The following is a 17,350-nucleotide window of genomic DNA, read 5'->3' on the forward strand; positions in this document are numbered from 1 at the left end:
TGCATTTTTTTCTTCTTCTTCTTTTATTTTTTAAGACTATCCTTTGAAAGTGAACACTGACTTTAAACATCTTTGTGTGACCTTCTCAGAATAGTAAAATAATCAGCTAAACAAGCATGTGATTGTAGATTGGTGATAATATTTGCAATGGTAGCTGAACTGAACATCCCTAAAATCAAAATCATGCAGCTCCAAGTAGATGCTTTTTGTATTTATTGGCAAACTCTGCCCAGTGGTGACCCATTCTTTCAGAGCAAGTATAAGAAACACCGTTTCCACACTTCATCCAACTGGGAATTTCAGTCTGTACAAAGTTTCGTAGAATGAGATAATGGCTTGGGTTGGAAGGGACTGTTGAAGATCATCTAGTCCAACCCCTTGCCATGCACAGGGACATCTTTCCCCAGATCAGGTTGTTCAGAGCCCTTTGTTTCGGGGATGATTTGCAGCACTTTGCACAAGAGCTGGTGCACCTCCCATCTGAGGGAGACCAGCCTTCTGGGAACCATCATGTCCTGCCCTCCTGCTCACCCTCCAACCCCTGAAGTCCTGTGAGTTTGAGTACATTTGTCATGAAGGTTTCTCAAGCTTCCTCTGCCTCCTTCTCTTCCCCCTCCTCTGCTCTCCTTTCTGCTGGACACGGTGATGCCAGAATGTGGGATTTGCTATGAGCTTGGAGAGCATGAGACAAACCCCGAGTGAATGACTAATTGTTTCTGGTGAGCATTTATTTCTACAAATACCTGTTCAGGGTGGAAACCAAGGGTAGTTTCCTTAGTTTAAAGTTTACCTTGGCGTTTTTACTTTTCTCTAGGTGTCAGCTCTCAAAATGTTACAGATGCCCCAGGAGGACAGGGTCAGAAACTCACAACTACAGACACCAGCAAGATGCAACAGACCACCCCTACAAGCAAGGCAGAAAACCCACCATCCAAAACTACGGTGCCACCTTCCACAGTTCAAAGGACCACTTCTACGAGCAAGCCAGGAAATCCTCCACCCAACTCTGTGATATCACCCACCACTGTTCGAACGACAACCCCTACAAGCAACCCACCATCCACCCGTCCAACGTCACCTGCCCCAGCTCAAGGGACCACCTCTACAAGCAAGCCGGGAAATCCAACACCCAGCCCCTCAACATCATCACCCCACCTGTCTCAGCAGGTGGGATCTTCAACCACCTCCGAACCCTCAACAACCACCACTGCTGCACCCCCCATTGTGGCCCAGCAGCAGACCAGCCCTACAGCCAGGTTGGGAAGCTCGGCAACCACCACTACTGCAAGTCCCATCCCCGCAAATGGGAGCAGCCCTTCAGCCACCTTAAGGGATCCAGGGACTGTGGTCACACCCCCTCCCAGTGGGAAACCTCAGGGAGGACAGCCTTCAAACCAGTTGAGCAGCACCACTGTGAGCATCAGTGTCACAACAAGCAGCCCTCACCCTGGGCTCAAGAACTATAGTGTCCCTCCTCCCACATTTGTCATCAAGCAGCCTTCCTCTTCTCCTAGTTCTCCAGTCTCTTCCGCCAGACCTGGGAGCACTCACACTTCTGGTACCCCTGTTGATGGATCTGTCTCTACTAGTAAAGCGTCTCTGACTTTACCACCTGGCAGCATCAATAATGTCTCTGAGGCAGCCACCACGTCGACTGTTGGAGCAGGTACCAGAAGACAAGAACCTTGATTTCTTGAGTTGGGAGGCCCTTCTGTAGTCTTTTCCTTTGGCTACTCTAAATACCTCCTGTCATTATGGGGTGTCATTATGTCATCACCTTGTCTCATTTTAGGACTTTCCAGCATAGTTACCTCCATAACAAATGGGTGTTTTGGTCCCTGCTGTCATCAGTGGAGGTTGAGTCAATGCAGTTAGTGAAATTCAAGGCAGACATGAATCAATTGGCAAAACATAGACATTGGCTTTTGGATGGACCAAACTGTGCCCAAAGCACCATCAACTGCAATGACTCGATCTTTAGTGACTGCAAGAGGGATCCAGCAGCAATGAGTTTGGAGGTGGAGTGTGACATTTTACAATGTCAGTGAATGAGATGGACAGCACTCCAAATGCTGACTCTAGAAGATCCCTCATATGGCTGACAGCTTAGTGAGGGCTGTCTGGGCTCTCATAGAAAATAAGCTTTAGATGACTAAGGAGATTTTGTGGCTAAACTGAGTCTACAACCTCTAAAGGGTCTAAGCAGTTGGGTAGGATATTCACCATTGCTGTGGGCTTTTGGCTGCTGACTTCTGTCTAAGCAGCATTATGAGCATCCATGCAGTGTTTAGGATCTTGCTGAACACCATTAACATATTTTCTCTAGACTTCTGGAGCTTTCTAGAGCCATGCTGGTTCATAACTGTCGTGATGAGGCACAGTCTCTGGTCCCCACTGGCATTTTGTCTGGTAGCATTTACAGAGAAGCAATCACACTGTGGGGCTGTGAGGGCTCCATGGAACCTTCCAGACTTGGGTGGGGTTGTGGGTTCAGCTCACATCTGGCTCTAAATGAAAGCTCTGATGACACTGAACCCCTTCATTATCATTGGCTGGAGAAGGTTGTACTTGACCCAATTTCCAGCTACCTGCCATACAGAAGCTACTCAAAAAACCACCTCCTTCCCTCTTCAGCCTTCCAGGTCCTCCTTGCTATCAGCACCATGAAATGAGCCAAGGTCTTAATGCAAGATCATCTTCACTGGCTTGATCAAAGCCATGTTTTGAGCTTGATAGCGGATATAGATACATATATATATATATATATATACACACATATATATATATAGGTGAAATGAGTGTCTTCATGAAGGATGTTTCTTTACCCTCCTGCTCCACAGGACTGTTGTCCATTAAAGGATGATATATGAAATCATGTTAATTCAAGTTTGGCATCAAGCACTGAGCTTGAATAGGTTTTGAAAAAACCTTTACATTTAATAAATAGGTGACATAATGCAAAAGAAACAGATGGCTTTGAAATCAGTTCTCTTCTGGAGCCTTCAGAATGTGCCTGGGAGAGAAATATCCTTCATATTTTCTGTGGAAGAGGCAGGAATCCCAAAACAGGCTGAGAACAGGATGTGGTGTTTCAGTTCTCCTTAACGCCATTTAAGGATCAGTTAGGAACCCAGGGGTGGAGATCCAGTCCTTCAAAAGGACTTGGGGAGGCAGGAGGTTCCTATGCTCTGTGCACTACTCCCATTGCACAGGAAAGTCTAAGACACTATAGACCTTAACAAAGGCCTCTGAGATGATCTCAGGTATCTGAGACACCTGCATGGAGCTGGTAGATGTGGGGCATGTGGGCTTCTGGAGCAGCAGGCAGGCAGGACACCTCAGGCTGTCTCCCATAGTACCAGAAACTGCTCCTAAGCCTGTCACCATGGGCTTCTTCCATAGCTGATGGAGTCAACCAAAGTTAGGGTGTTTCATCCCCTCCTAACGGAGGCGGCTGCAGTTGTCAGTGGGATTGCACAATGAATTCCACTCGCTGGGACACCCTGGTTAATCAGCCAGACCTCTGTTGTAGAAACCTCCATGGAAGACACCCCAGATAAAGTGAAATGAGGGCCATCCCATTTACCCAGCAATATTCCTTTGTTAAGTGATTACCCAGCTACAAATACACAGCTATCATAACCTTCAGGTTTTTCTCTCCAAAACAGTCTGATGGGTTTCAGCAACAGAAAATAGAGTCTGCAATATTTTTTTCGTATCACAGTTAATTAACATTTTTAAAAAGGAAGAAGAAAAACCCCCAAACCTCTCCAAGCTTTGACACGGTGAGCTTCAAAGCAGGGCTAGAGCTGAAAACTTACTTTCACCTGCTCATGAACAGACCTGTCAGCTGTATTCTCTATACTGTATCAGTGTCTGTCTGCTTGTTTTTTGCTGGGACCCAGACCAGAGAAGCCAAGATGTCAAATCTGTGTCAACCAAACCTACAAGTGCTGACCAGAGCCCTACCAGCACACAGCCATCAACACCAGCCCCGGGGGACCAGCCGGCGAGCAGCAGTCCTGGCCACCAGCATCCTAGTGCTTCTTTCCAAAATGAGGTAATGATGGTACGGGGAGGTGGGCACTTCGTAGTGGTGTCTGTTAATATTTATCTGGCATCTCACGTACATATAAAACCTGCAGCCCTTCTTGCTTTGCAGGGCTGTGTCAGAGAGATCTGCGTCAGGAGAACACAAGGCAGCAGTATCATTCTAGATTATAGAATCAGAGAACAGTGTGGGTTGGAAGGGACCTTCAAAGCTCATCCAGTGCCACCCCTGCCATGAGCAGGGACATCTTCAGCAGCTCAGGTTGCTCAGAGCCCCGTCCAGCCTGGCCTGGGATGTCTCCAGGGATGGTTCAGCCACCACCTCTCTGGCCAACCTGGGCCAGGCTCTCACCACCCTCATTGTAATTAAACCCCTTTCTCCCATAGCTTTCCACTGAAGTGAAATGGAAGAAGGAGTTGAAGGGGTTTAATGTTTGGGTGCTGAACAGGGAAGAAGTGAAGTCTGGGGAGAGAGAGGGAAGAATTATGGAGAGCAGAAGCTGCCTTGAGACAGGGCATGATGAGAGTGCAAAGACCACAATTCAGCGTCAACCATTCAAGGGTGATATTAGCAGAAAATGGTTTGGGAGTGCAGAGACATCTCAAAACACAAGCCAGGATAACTGAAGTGCTGGGAAGGAGGGAAAGGGATGTTGTTTCTAGATGGTCATCTTTCGCAGGGCAGGACAGCATACTTGGCCCATCGGCATGGATCTTCTACTGCCAAAGACATTCCTGCTTCATCCCATACTGCAAATCCTAAGCCTGGTTTAGGAAGGGCATTAGCAAATATCCCACAGATAACCACGTCAGTTATCTGTGAAAATACTTATAAAGTGTTGAGTAAAGGGCTCCCTGTCTTGTTTCCTTAAAACAGATCAGAGCTTTGGTTGGGATGTCTCCTGCTTTGGGGCAGTCTATTTTATCAGTGACCAACTGTCTTTTCAACCTATGTCAACCATTTGACAGTTGCTTTTCTTCTGTATTTCCAGGTCATCTGTAAAGACCAAGTGCAAAATAATCGGCCCACCATCTATCTGAAAGAAGCTAAAACCTGTGTAAGTACCACGCTTTTGGACTTCTATGTAGGATTGTTGTTGTTGGAGGTCAACTTTTGAGCTGTGGTGCTCTGGGCATGTGAGCCTAATTTCGTCAATGAGAGTAATTTCATCAAAAGAAGATGCAACCACTTTTCGAGTGTAAAATGGTAAATGCAAACCCACACTCAGCAGTATCACCTGGTGGGGGATATGACAGGCGAAGAGGCTCATGTGGTCTTCTTCAAGTAGAAGGACCAGCTGAACCCACCTAGGTCTCAGAAAAAGAGCAATGTGAGATTTTAGAGGGTGAAACTTTCCCTTTGCGGAGGCTAATGAGAAAACTTTTTGCCTTAGCAGAAAGACAAGAAGTTCATCACAAAATCCAAGCAAAAAATGTGGAGTTCATCTGTTTGTTGAGTACTTGGTGAGGTCTTGCAACCTCACAGCTGGCATAGGGTGGGATCTGAGTGCAGACCAACTGGAAGCACAGCATACTGGAGTTTGGGACTCACTGTGCTCCTTGATGTATATCACCCTAAATTGAGAGCAAAAAACTCCATTTCATTTGTTTCAGACCCTTTACAAGACCAAGGAGTAATAAAATGTAATACCAAGGTTGGGGAAAGGCAAGCCCAACACAAGACTATACACCAAGACTCCTTTTGGTGGGTGGCTACTGTCTGCTGGCTTTTCTGGGGGATACCCACATTCAAAATGATTCTTGAGGAACCTATGAGATTCCTACAATAGGGAAGAAGCAATATATTGATCATTTTTAAATAGGCTGAAGTTTTAAGTTTATAACAATGAGGAAGAGACAATGTCACATGGCTGGTGAGATCTTAACGAAGTGATTGTGTCTGAACTGTGAGTAGAGCTCAGAGGTGGTTTTTGGTATTATAATGCTCCGGTTTTTGGATCTCAGCACTGCCACAACAGCATAAGCATCAACCAGGAAATTGGCACTTCATGGACCTTCTCACAGCTTTTGCTGTACAGCATCAGAAATAGCTGCTCAGGGCCATGAACATTTACTTTCCCATGTGTAAAATGGACTGACTCTTGACTGTACGGTGGTGAGACCCAGAGTGAACCAACACTGTGTTCATAAAACCCCCTGAGATATACGTTGAGTATAATCATTCCTACTGACCACAGCAGCTCTTGAAATTCCCCGTGCCTCGGTGGTGGCCCTGCCTGGCAGTCCTGGAGAGGGCTTGGACCTCCCGATAGCACCCACCATGCTCCTGGAGGAGGGGAAATGCTTGTCTGCTGCCATCTCATGGTCATTCCCTTCCTACTTTGGCTGCTGCTGGGTGTAAATGTTCCTTGACTGGACACCTGCAGAAATCTTCTTAGTCATGCTGCCCTTAACACTGAGGATGACTTATCCCAAATAGCAAGTGATAGGACAAGAGGAAATGGCCTCAAGTTGCATCAGGGGAGGTTTAGATTGGATATTGGGTAAAATTTAGTCCCAGAAATGGCTGTCAGGCATTGGAACAGGCTGCCCAGGGCAGTGGTGGAGTCACCATCCCTGGAGGGGTTTAAAAGACACATAGGTGAGGCTGTTAGGTACATGGTTTAGTGCCAGTGCTGGGTTAACAGTTGGACTCAATGGTCTTGAGGATCTCTCATAACCAAAATGATTCTATCAATCTACTCCAGGGAGGGACCTTATTACCATGATGCCCATGGCCCAGATGCCTCAGCAGGACAACCTCTCCTGAGAGCATCCCTGCTATGTGCAATGTCTGAACCTTCTCATCAGATTTTATATTGAATACATGAAAGTATTTCATCAGATTAACAAAAAATCTCACTTTGGAGCCTAAAGCACCTGGGCAACTTACGACCATGCTGGTGTTTAATGATTCCCACCTTCTGGGTGCAGTCGTAGAATCATAGAATCATTTTGGTCAGAAGAGACGCTGAAGATCATGGAGTCCAACTGCATGTTCTGCATGGAGCTGCTGTCTTCCCTGTGGCTTTACTGGAGCTGTGCTGGGAGGATCTTTTGGAAATTGGGATTGTAAGGCTGGAAAATGCTCAGGGGTGGGTGAACATCACGGTTTGGCGTCATCCATCGCTCCTCTCTGCCTGCTCCGCTGGAGCTGGCGAGCCGGCGAGTCTGCCGCCCTGTTTCCCTTAAATTCCCCTGGGCATAATAACGAGACGAAGCATTGTTAGTATAAAATGCCAATTACGCCTCGAAACAGCTGCAGAGAAACTGCCAGGGTGCATCCTCCCATAGCATCGCTCTCCTTGGCTGCCGAAACACCTCCCGCCCGCTCACCGTTAACTTTTCCACTCGGTGTATTCCTGAAAATTGCAGCAAATTTTATGCCTCCCAAGCCGAGCAGATAACAGAGAAATGGCACTATCTGGTTTCCCTGCTTTGTAGGCCCGATAAACAAGTCTCTAGCCAAATCTTGACAGCAAACTGAAAAAAAAATAATCACTTGCATTCTGCAAGCCGTGGGAAAACAGGAAAGTGCGTGCTATAAGGAAAAATGTTCCAGAAAGGGCTCCGGCCCTGGTCCGCAAAAACCAGGCAGAGTCAGGCAGAATTGTGCTCACAGCTCCAAAGTAAAGCTGGAGGAGCATCAAAGGTATTATGGGGAATCAGTGGTGGGGGACATGTCCCAATCATACATGGCAGGGGAGGGGGTGATGCCAGCTACCCCTCCAGTGCGTAGCTGGGCTCATGGGGCAAGGCTGGCAATGCAGAGACCTCAGCAAAACAGTTGGGAATTGCAGCCCAATGCACCTCAATTTCTCCAGCTGCCCTAAATTTTAAAATGAAAAAGTTAAACCTGAACATCTTAAAAAAGAAGAGCCAAAGACATGGTTGGTACCACTTTGTGGACCAAAGATACTTTATAGGCTGGTTGGTTCCCACCATCCTCCCTCTTCAGTTGATGCTTTTAACCAGCGTTGAAGTTTGATCCATGTTCCCCCATCCTCCCTTTTGCCCCTTCTCCTTCCTTTGATTACACCACGATCTTAACAAGTTTCTTAATGAGGCTTGTTAGCTTGATGACTTGCATTACATAGGATGGCTTTCCCAAGATCTGGTTCACAAGTCTTTCTTCAGTTGGGTTTTGTTCGCTGCTTGGGGTGCTCCAGCCTTCAGAGGGATGGATGAACCTGCTTTAGCAGGTGGGTTGGGACTAGATGATCTCCACAGGTCCTCTCCAACCCCAACCATTCTGTGATTCTGTGATGAATGGATGGATGAGCGGATGGCTGCTCTGTTCCACATCCTAACTCCAAAATGCTTTAGATGAAGCAAGAGGTGACCACATCAGAGGTGGCTGGCATCCCCCAAGCTCTGGTTGAGCCACACAACCCTGTGGCCACCTCCCAGGGTGCCAGGGTGACTCCTCCATCATGTCCCCAGCTGGGATTCAAACATGACAAGTGAGGCAAGTTGGAGGACACTGGAGAGGAACATGCTCCAGAGAGGGGATGCAAAAGCAACAGCAGGACCAGGACCACCCAAACCTTCATCCAAGCATCCGAGGGAACTTGCTGTGTGACACCCACCTTACTGGGGACAGCAGGATGGTTCCCCAGAGCAGGTGGAGGGACCCCCTCACCAAGCAGGGCCACGGTCCCCCTTGCCCCATCCAGCTGGCGGGGATGGATGTTGATTCAAGTGCCATTACCTCATTTAGGGATGTTAGTTTTAGGTCCCCGCCAGTGTGGGAACCGGATTCGAGCTGCTCGGCAAGCATCTGTCAACTCCAGCCAAGGAATGCGAGCGGCTCCGGTGGCGGGAGGAGAGAGATGCCGGGGCCATGGCATCGTCACCGGGGCATCCCTGACGGCTGCTGTGGGCTTTACCGTGTCTGGGCTTTACCGTGTCCCCCTTCAGCCCTGGAAAGCATAAATCCCTCCAGCTCAGCCTCATAAGGGGTTTCGGCACCGCTCACCATCCAGCAACAAAGCACTTCAGTGCTCAGATGGATTTTAGACTCGCATCTGATTTCCTTTCCCACCCAAAAGGAAAAAACATTGTAAAGGTCTTTTTTTTAAACTATTTTAATCCTATGGAGTGGTAGGAGAACTGAGTTATGAAGGGTCGAGGGAACGCAAAGCTGAGGCAAAACCTGGGGAAGGAGGAGACAGCAGAGTGGCTTTTCATGCCCCTACCGAGCAAAAAACGCTGCATAGGCAGGGACTGATTCACCGCAGGACATTTAAAGCGTAGGAGCACAACCCAGCGTCCGAAAATGATAAAAGCACCCTCCCTAGCAAGCTGTAACCCTCTCCTCCCCATCCTGCTGGCAATGAGCTTTCCGGGAGATGCTGCCTTGCCAAGGTCTCATCTCACTGCCCCGGCACAGAGCTGGGGCAGGTTTCCCATCCCTTTTCCCAGGGATGCAGCCAGGATGCTGCAGGCTTGAGGAGGGACCTGGGGTAAGTTTCTACCCATGGAAAGTGAAAGGACAAGCAAGGCCCAGCAGCGGTTCCCAGGGACGGACGGGCCCCACAATGCTGAGCTTACCCCCACCCCGGCAAGCGCATCCTGTCTCTCAAACACTTAGATAAGATAGGGTGAGATTAGGTGCCTTCCTCAGCCAGGCAGCTCCCACCTTTACGGTGGAGCAAGCGGGACCTGGCAGGGATGGTGTTGCAGGGAGACAGGAAGGTTTAAGGTGTTGGAGCGGGCAGGGGCAGAGCTCTTTGCAGGCTGGGCAGGTTTTGCCTGGCACCTCGTTTCGGTGTGCATGGAGGAGTTCTGCACACAACAACTGTGCAGGTGAGACCTCATGCACGTGGCATCCGTGCGTGAAGGGCTTGTGTTGGAGTTGTTCAGCCTGGAGAAGGCTCCAGGGAGACCTTATTGTGACCCTATATGGGACAGACAATTTAGCAAGGCCTGTTGTGACAGGACAAGAGGTGATGGTTTCAAATGAAAAGAGGAGAGATTCAGGCTGGACATGAGGAAGAAATCCTTTACAAGGAAGGTAGTAGAACACTGGCCCAGGTTGGCCAGAGAGGTGGTGGATGAACCATCCCTGGAGACATCTCAGGCCAGGCTGGATGGGGCTCTGAGCAGCCTGAGCTGCTGAAGATGTCCCTGCTCATGGTGGGACTGGATGAGCTGTGAAGGTCCCATCCAAACCAAACTATTCTCTGATTCCATGTGCATGCATTACCTGTGCATTTAGGAGCTGTACATACAGCATCTTTGCCTATAAGACCTGTGCACACAGCATCTGTGCAGGCAGGAGGGCAATCATCTCAATCTCAATGAGCTCACAACTTCTACAAAGCACTGAGCAGATGCAAAAAGCCTCAGAAACATCTCAGAGGGGACACCCATCTACCATCCCTCCCGTGCTGACCTCTCCAGGGATGCTCCAGTTTATCCAAAAGCAAAACATTTTCTCTTGCCTCTGTGCAGCCACAGAGCATGGGGAAGCCCTTGGGAGGACAGGGACGGGTGTTGGTGGGGGCAGAGGGTAGAAATGCAGGTAGTGGGGGGGTTGCAAAGCTTTGTCCTGTTCCCACTGTGGCCCCTTGGCCTCCCCCGCCCTCCCCATTCTGCTTCCCTTGGGGACCTGCTGTTCCTGTAACACCAAAAGCTGCAGCCCTCAGATAAGGCCAGCACAGGGCCCTGGTGAGGAACGGCAGCCAAAAGCTCGGCTTCTCGTAAAGAAACTACTTTTAAGCCTTTCCTGTTCCCCGGGAGGGCCGGTGGCGGTTGGGTGGTGCAAAGGGATGGTGGAGGATGGGGATGGATGATCCCTGGCGATGGGGTCGGATGCTCCTCAGCGTTCCCCAGTTTGGGAGGACGCTGCTGAGCCCCTGCTGTCACCGCAGGCCGAGTGGAGGACCGCCAGCACCAACGTCTCTTTCTTCGAGACCTTCTGCTCGACGAGCCAGCACGCTTTCAACGCCAGCAGGGAAACGTGCACGGTGATGCTGAGCTCCAGCGAGCCCCGCTCCCAGCACTGGGCAGTCACAGCGATTGTGCACCGTGAGTACGGTCCCACCAGCCTGCCCTGAGGATGGTGGGATGGGAGTGATGTTGGGGGCTCCAGCGTGGGGATGAAGCCTGAGGCTTGGGAGAGCCCTTGGGGTCTGCTAGAGCTTGGCTGAGGGGCTCCGTGCATTGAGTTGCTCTATCTCAGAGCTTTGGGAGAGACGAAAGGACCCCAGAAATGAGCTTTGCTCTCCAATGAATGCACCAGATCCCTCTCCTGTCCATGATAGCACCAGCTGGGAGTGGCCAGAGGAGGCCACCAAGATGATCAGAAGGATGGAACAGCTCTGCTGGAGGACAGGCTGAGAGAGTGGGAGTGTTCAGCTGGAGAAGAGAAGCTCCGGGGAGACCTTATTGTGGCTTTTCAGTACCTAGAAGGGCCTTGTAAGAAAGATGGGGACAGACTTTTTAGCAGGACCTATTGCAACAGGACAAGGGGTGATGATTTTAAACTAAAAGAGGGGAGATTCAGGCCGGACATGAGGAAGAAATTGTTGTCCCTGAGGGTGGTGAGAGTCTGGCCCAGGTTGGCCAGAGAGGTGGTGGATGAACCATCCCTGGAGACATCCCAGGCCAGGCTGGATGGGGGCTCTCAGCAACCTGAACTGGTGATAATGTCCCTGTTCATGGCAGGGGGGGCACTGGGGGAGCTGTGAAAGTCCCTTCAAACCAACCTATTTTATCATTCTATAAGGCAGGGACCAGTCTCCAGAAGGAAAAAAATCCTTACAAGTGGTTGAAACCCAGTGCCCAGCTCAAATCTTTCCCCATGGGACTACCGAAGGGAGTTCCTTGTCCACGTCAGAGCCCTTTGGGGAAATCCCAGAGGTGGTCAAATGACGCTTTAGCACCAGGGGACCAGGAGGATGGAGGCATCAAGCTGCCTTAGTGCCAGGGGGAGGAAAGACTGAGCCATATTGTCCTCCTCTTTGCCATCAGGATAGAGGTCCAGTCTCCAGCACCCAACCACAGGCAGAGCAGCCTGGCCCTGGGGACTGATCCTGCACCACTCCAGCATGGCCTGGAGTGGCCAGTTACAGCCCCTCACTGGTCCCAGTCACAAATCACCCATCAAAACAGAGACACCCACCAGGGCGTGCATGGCCCAGGGCTGGGGGACAATGAGGAACTGGGGTCTCCAGGGCTGTCCCCCTGCCAGGAGAAGATGTCCCAGCTTCTGTTCTAGCCATGGAGGCATCTGCAAGGGTTGGCTCCATGCCCACACATCTCCATCCACCTCCTCCAGAAAGGGAGTCATCCCATGGATCAGGAGGTGGTGGCACAACCTTCCCCTTCACCCTGTGCTCATTGCAACCTCTTTCTTCCCCCCAGTCCCTTTGGACCCTGAAAAGGTCCTCGAGGAGCTGAAGGAGAAAAAGGACAAGTTAGAGGAGGTAAGCACGCCCATGGGCACAGCAGATTCCCTGCTGATGTCCCCCAAGGTGGGTGGCACAGGAAGCCCTCCTTGGGCCTGACCCATCCCTTCTGTGGCAGCTTGGCATCGCCAACATCACCTACGACAAAATGGAGAGGGAGATAATCAACGATGAGTTCAGCACGCCCTTGATCATCACCATCGTCACCCTGGCGGGCTCCCTGCTGCTGATCGCGGCCATCTACGGCTGCTGCCACCAGCGCTTCTCCCAAAAGAAGGACCAGGTAAGGTGGGAGAGGGGTGGGACAGGTACCCTGGGACCTTGTTGTCCCAGAGGCATCTTCAGGAGATGAAGAGCATCAGCATTGCAACCTCCGCTGGTGAAAGCATCCTGGCTCACCCAGCGGGTACCACTTTTGGGTGTTGCCCAAGGGGTGCCCAAGTGCTGTGGGTGCTCTGGAGGTGCTGGAGCTCTCCTTTGGGGGTGTCAGGATGGCTAGGTGTCAACCAGGATGAAACACAGGGAAACAAAGGGATGGTTGTGGTGGTAGGGTACAGCAATGAGCAGCATCGCTGCCACCCAGGGCAGCTGAGCAGCATCCTCAAACCATAATCTTGACAAGAAAAGCTTTCTCAACCCAACAACTCCCTCCAAACCCAGCCATTCCGTCCTAAAATAAATATCAGAAATACCTTTATGAGCAGGTTTGGGTACCCAGCATCACCCCGGTGCCTTCCCAGGGGTTCACCTGCACTGGCGGGGAGAGTTCTACCATGGACCTGTGGTTTGCATTGGTCCCTGTTGCTCTTGCTGAGGATTTAGCTCTGGAGAAGAGACAGCAATGAGGCCAAATGATACAATTAGAGTAAACCACTCTCCTGATGGAGAAGCAAACGCCTGGGTCCTACTTCAGGTTGTTTCTCACCCTCCAAACCAACTCATCCTTCCCAGGGGGTCCCAGCATCTGCCCCACGTGTCAGGAGCTGCATGAAGGAGAAGGATAAGGCGACCTTCGCTTAAATGTTTGCCATCCAATGGAGGCAAACGCAGGAGGCAGGGAAGAGCAAACCAGTGCTGGAGTCAGGCTTGTTTTCACAACGTTTGATTTTTTCGGGAGGGAATGGGAGAGGGTGCAAGACCTCAATAGATATTCGACCTCCGCTGTGCTGTGATCTCCTTGGAGCTTACGGGGTTTTGCAGATGGACTCTCCCTCATCAGGGTGAAAAACACCCATGCAGGGACAGGGAGCAGCATGAAACGCTTGCCCCATATTGTTGAGAAAACAGGTAGAAATAGGGTATTTTTAGTAATGGGAAAGCATGTCCCTGAAGGAAGGTGGTGCAGAGGAGAAGGTACCAGACCCAGTTGGATGCTCGGGAGGTAAACACCCACCAGACACAGGGTAAGGTAGTGAAACCAAAGTAATGGATGTCAATTCCCAGTACAACTCTTGCTCAGAGCACCAGAAAAGATCTTTTCCCAAGCAGCTGCAATAGGTTTTTTAGAAAAATCAAACACGTTTCACCTTTCTGGATTTGTTTTGGGTGGTTGCTTTTGTTTTCCTCCTACTTCTCTTCCAAAAATGACTTGAAAGTTTTTATTTTTCTCCAACCTCTCCTTCCCCCCTTCCTTTTAAACCTTGCTGTTGTTTTACCTTGGAAATACCCAGCACATCCACCCTGATCTCCCCGGGTTTGATGATGGACATGTGGCCCTGATCTTTAATGTGAGTTTCAACGCAGGGATCGGAGGGGCGGGCGCCGCATCCGTAACACCCCAGCTCTCACCCCCCCCACAGTGCTTGGTAGGGTTCGATAGCTTTTAACAGGACTAAAGCCTACTAAAGCCCAGCTTTACAGACCCCTTCCCTTTGCTGCACAGTGCTGCCTGAGCATCCATCCATCAAGGGGTTGTACCAGCATGGTACCCTAGGGGGCAAAACAGCCCCTGCGAGCATCCCAGCTCAGCTCCAGCATCCCTGCCCGCATCCCCCCACCATGTACAGCCCGAGGGCCCCCCCAGCAGCACCTTCGCAGCCCCCCCGCTAGCACCGAGCCCCGCAGTTTTGCTTCTCCATCCCTTTCCTTCTCTGTGGATTCCCTCCCACGCCTGTCTCTTGACATTTATTAGGAGCGCTGTAATAAATCAAGCTGGAAATCCAGGCAGATTTTCATAGGGGTGCGTAGTGAGAGCCCCATGCTCCCCCCCCGCCAAAAAAAAAAGGGTTGACAAAGGAGTGCAGCTCCTCATCGTGTCCCTCCGAGGTGGGAGGGGATGAAGGAATCACTGTGGTGAATGCAAAATTGGGATGGGGGGGTCTGCCAAGGGCTGAAGGGCTGGGTCAGAGCCTGAAGCACCACGTACCGAGGGAGAAGGGTGATGCAGCGTCTGATTCATCCGTGAATCAGCCAAAACCACGCACGGCCCAAGGGAAAGGAGCAGGAGGGGCTGTTCTTTCCCCGCCTGGTTTCCATCGAAAGCTTCAGAATAGGACTCCGGGATGACGCTTACGGAGGGGAAAATGGGCCGGTAGCAACTGCGAGGTGGGAGCTGCCCCTGGGTCAAGGGGGAGAATAATGATAAAGCAACTAAAAAGGGACAGGGGGGTAGGAAAGGGAGGAGTGGAGTGAAGCTGGGGAGGTGGGGTTGGGATGCAGGGTAGGGGTACAGCAGTGATGCTCAGCCTCTTCCCGAGGTCCAGGGGGGACCTGGATAGAGCTGGCAGCTCCTGGAGGTTTTCTGTGCATCTCTGGCTGCTCTTTCCTCCCTGCCACCATCAGCAGAGTCTCTCTCTTGCCAGCTCCACGCTATCCCCTCGCTGCGCTGGTGCTGACTGCAGCCCCCAGCCTCAAACCCACCATGAAAGTCTCTATATATAATATATACATCTATGCGGGGCAGTGGCCGTGGCTGGCTGGGAGGTGACAGCCCCGAGGTGGCACGTACAGCACGACCAAGCTGTTTTTTTACCCGGGGGGGGTGTTTCTGGGTTTTCTTTCTTCTCAGCAGCGCCTGACCGAGGAGCTGCAGACCATGGAGAACGGCTACCATGACAACCCCACGCTGGAGGTGATGGAGACCTCCTCCGAAATGCAGGAGAAGAAGGTGAACCTCAACGGTGAGCTAGGGGACAGCTGGATCGTTCCTCTCGACACGCTCATGAAGGAGGACCTGGAGGAAGAGGAGGACACGCATTTATAGGATACAGAACTCGATTAAGCAAAAAACGACCACCCCCCCTCGTCCCCAAAAAGAAAAACCCACACCATAATCCCTACACACATACAACTCCAAAACAAGGCAGAATTCCCAAGAGACTCCCCCAAAATTCCCTTAATGAACTAATCATGGTCCCTTGTGCCAACATGTGGGGTGCAGGATGGAAGGAGGGACATGAGAAGACACCTCTGGGATGTTTCATCAACACAAGCCACTGTGGTGGCCACATCTGGACAAGCATCCTCCATCACCCATGGGTGCTTACAGCAGGACCTACCACACCAGACCTGCCCAGCTTCAGGTGAATGGGGTGTCTCCTGCCAACGTGTCCCCCCTCATTCTGTGTCCAACCGCAGCCTCCAGCTACTGAGCAACTCAAAACATTAGAAAAATATAAACAAAGTAAATAGGATTAGAGAGGGAGCACAAGCACAACTCCCAACAGCAAACCGGCACCTGGCAATTAGAGCTAGAAAAATCCTCTAGCCCACGCGGTTTAGTCATCGCTCGGCCCTCCCCGACACGAACCGCCCAGGTATCGAGCAGGAAAAACTGGAACAGCCTGTTCCTTTTTAATCCCATCTCCATCCTCTCCCCATAAAGTGCCGGCTAAAACGCACAAGAGCCCCCGCGTTGTGCCGCAGGCAAAGGAACGCGGCTGGACTCGGCCGGACGGGGGGGATGCAGTGATGCCCAGTCCTGGATCACTGCACCAAAAAGGGCTGTGGGATGTATCCTGCACCCAGTTGGAGTCCAGGAGAGGTGCAGAAGCTTCTTGTCTTGATGCAAAGCGGAGGGAAAGCAAAAGGAGACGTTCCTTGAGATCATCCCTCCTATGAAGGGTTTAATGAGACCGAGAGCGACACCTGGTCACCAACCCAGGCGTGAGGTTGGGGAGAAACTCCAGCACAGACCAGCTCTGCATTTCCCTGCAGAAGCGTTAATTGCCTCCCAGTGATTACGCAGCAGCATCTCATGGCCCATGTCCATCCTTCTCCCGAGACCGTGGGTTACGTGCGTCGTGATGGTTTGTGATTTTGTGGTTACGTTTTCCCGCGTGAGCAGCAGAAGCGTGAGCCAGGTAGCTTGGTGGTATTCAGGGTTTTCCATCGGTACAGCCCTTGGTGTTTCCTCCTCCTGAGGTTTATAAGCTCAGTCTACATCCTCAAGCTTTTCTTCAAAAGCAGGTAGGACAGTAGAGACCTGCAAAGAAAATTCCAGCTCAGCAGCAAAGCTGGGACCGAGCTTCACTCCACAGCCCTCGATCTCCTGTCCAGGTCTCCCTTGGCCGTAAATCTTCAGAGATGGAGGGGTGGGAAATATGCAGGAGCAGAAAGTGGGTGGACTGAGGCCTTTTCTGATTTTCTACCCCCCATCACAATGCTTAAACAGCTCTCTGAAAGGGTGGGGAGAGTTTCAAAACCTTTGCTCCGGCTCTGGTGAAGCAGTTCAGCCCTGGTAGGTGGGGATCAGAGCGGGGTTGCATCCTCCAGCATGTGAAATAAGAGAAGAGGACTATAAGGTTGTTTGGGCAAGTGCATCTCCCAGCACATGGTGGTCCAGGTGGAGAAACCCTGGTCGAGTCGATCCGCAGTATCACAAAGGAGAAGGTCGGGGTGGTTTCCAGAAGCTGGCAGATGTGTCTTCTCCAAGGGACTTGCTCTTG

The 17,350-nt window shown here is 50.9% G+C and overlaps 1 protein-coding gene across 1 annotated transcript; it reads left to right on the plus strand.

Moving 5' to 3' along the window:
* Window positions 1–510: 510 nt before the first annotated feature.
* Window positions 511–15,666, plus strand: PODXL (podocalyxin like; the record flags this gene model as incomplete). The annotated part of the gene is made up of 10 exons (XM_080359975.1): window positions 511–551; window positions 815–1,256; window positions 1,378–1,666; window positions 3,906–4,060; window positions 5,043–5,108; window positions 10,926–11,082; window positions 12,421–12,482; window positions 12,583–12,747; window positions 14,135–14,191; window positions 15,472–15,666. The coding sequence occupies 10 exons, from the start codon at window positions 511–513 to the stop codon at window positions 15,664–15,666; spliced, it is 1,629 nt and encodes a 542-aa protein (XP_080216101.1).
* Between the last annotated feature and the right edge of the window lie 1,684 nt (window positions 15,667–17,350).

Source organism: Nesoenas mayeri (genome assembly GCF_963082525.1).
Source record: "Nesoenas mayeri genome assembly, chromosome: 1".
NCBI lineage: Eukaryota > Metazoa > Chordata > Aves > Columbiformes > Columbidae > Nesoenas > Nesoenas mayeri.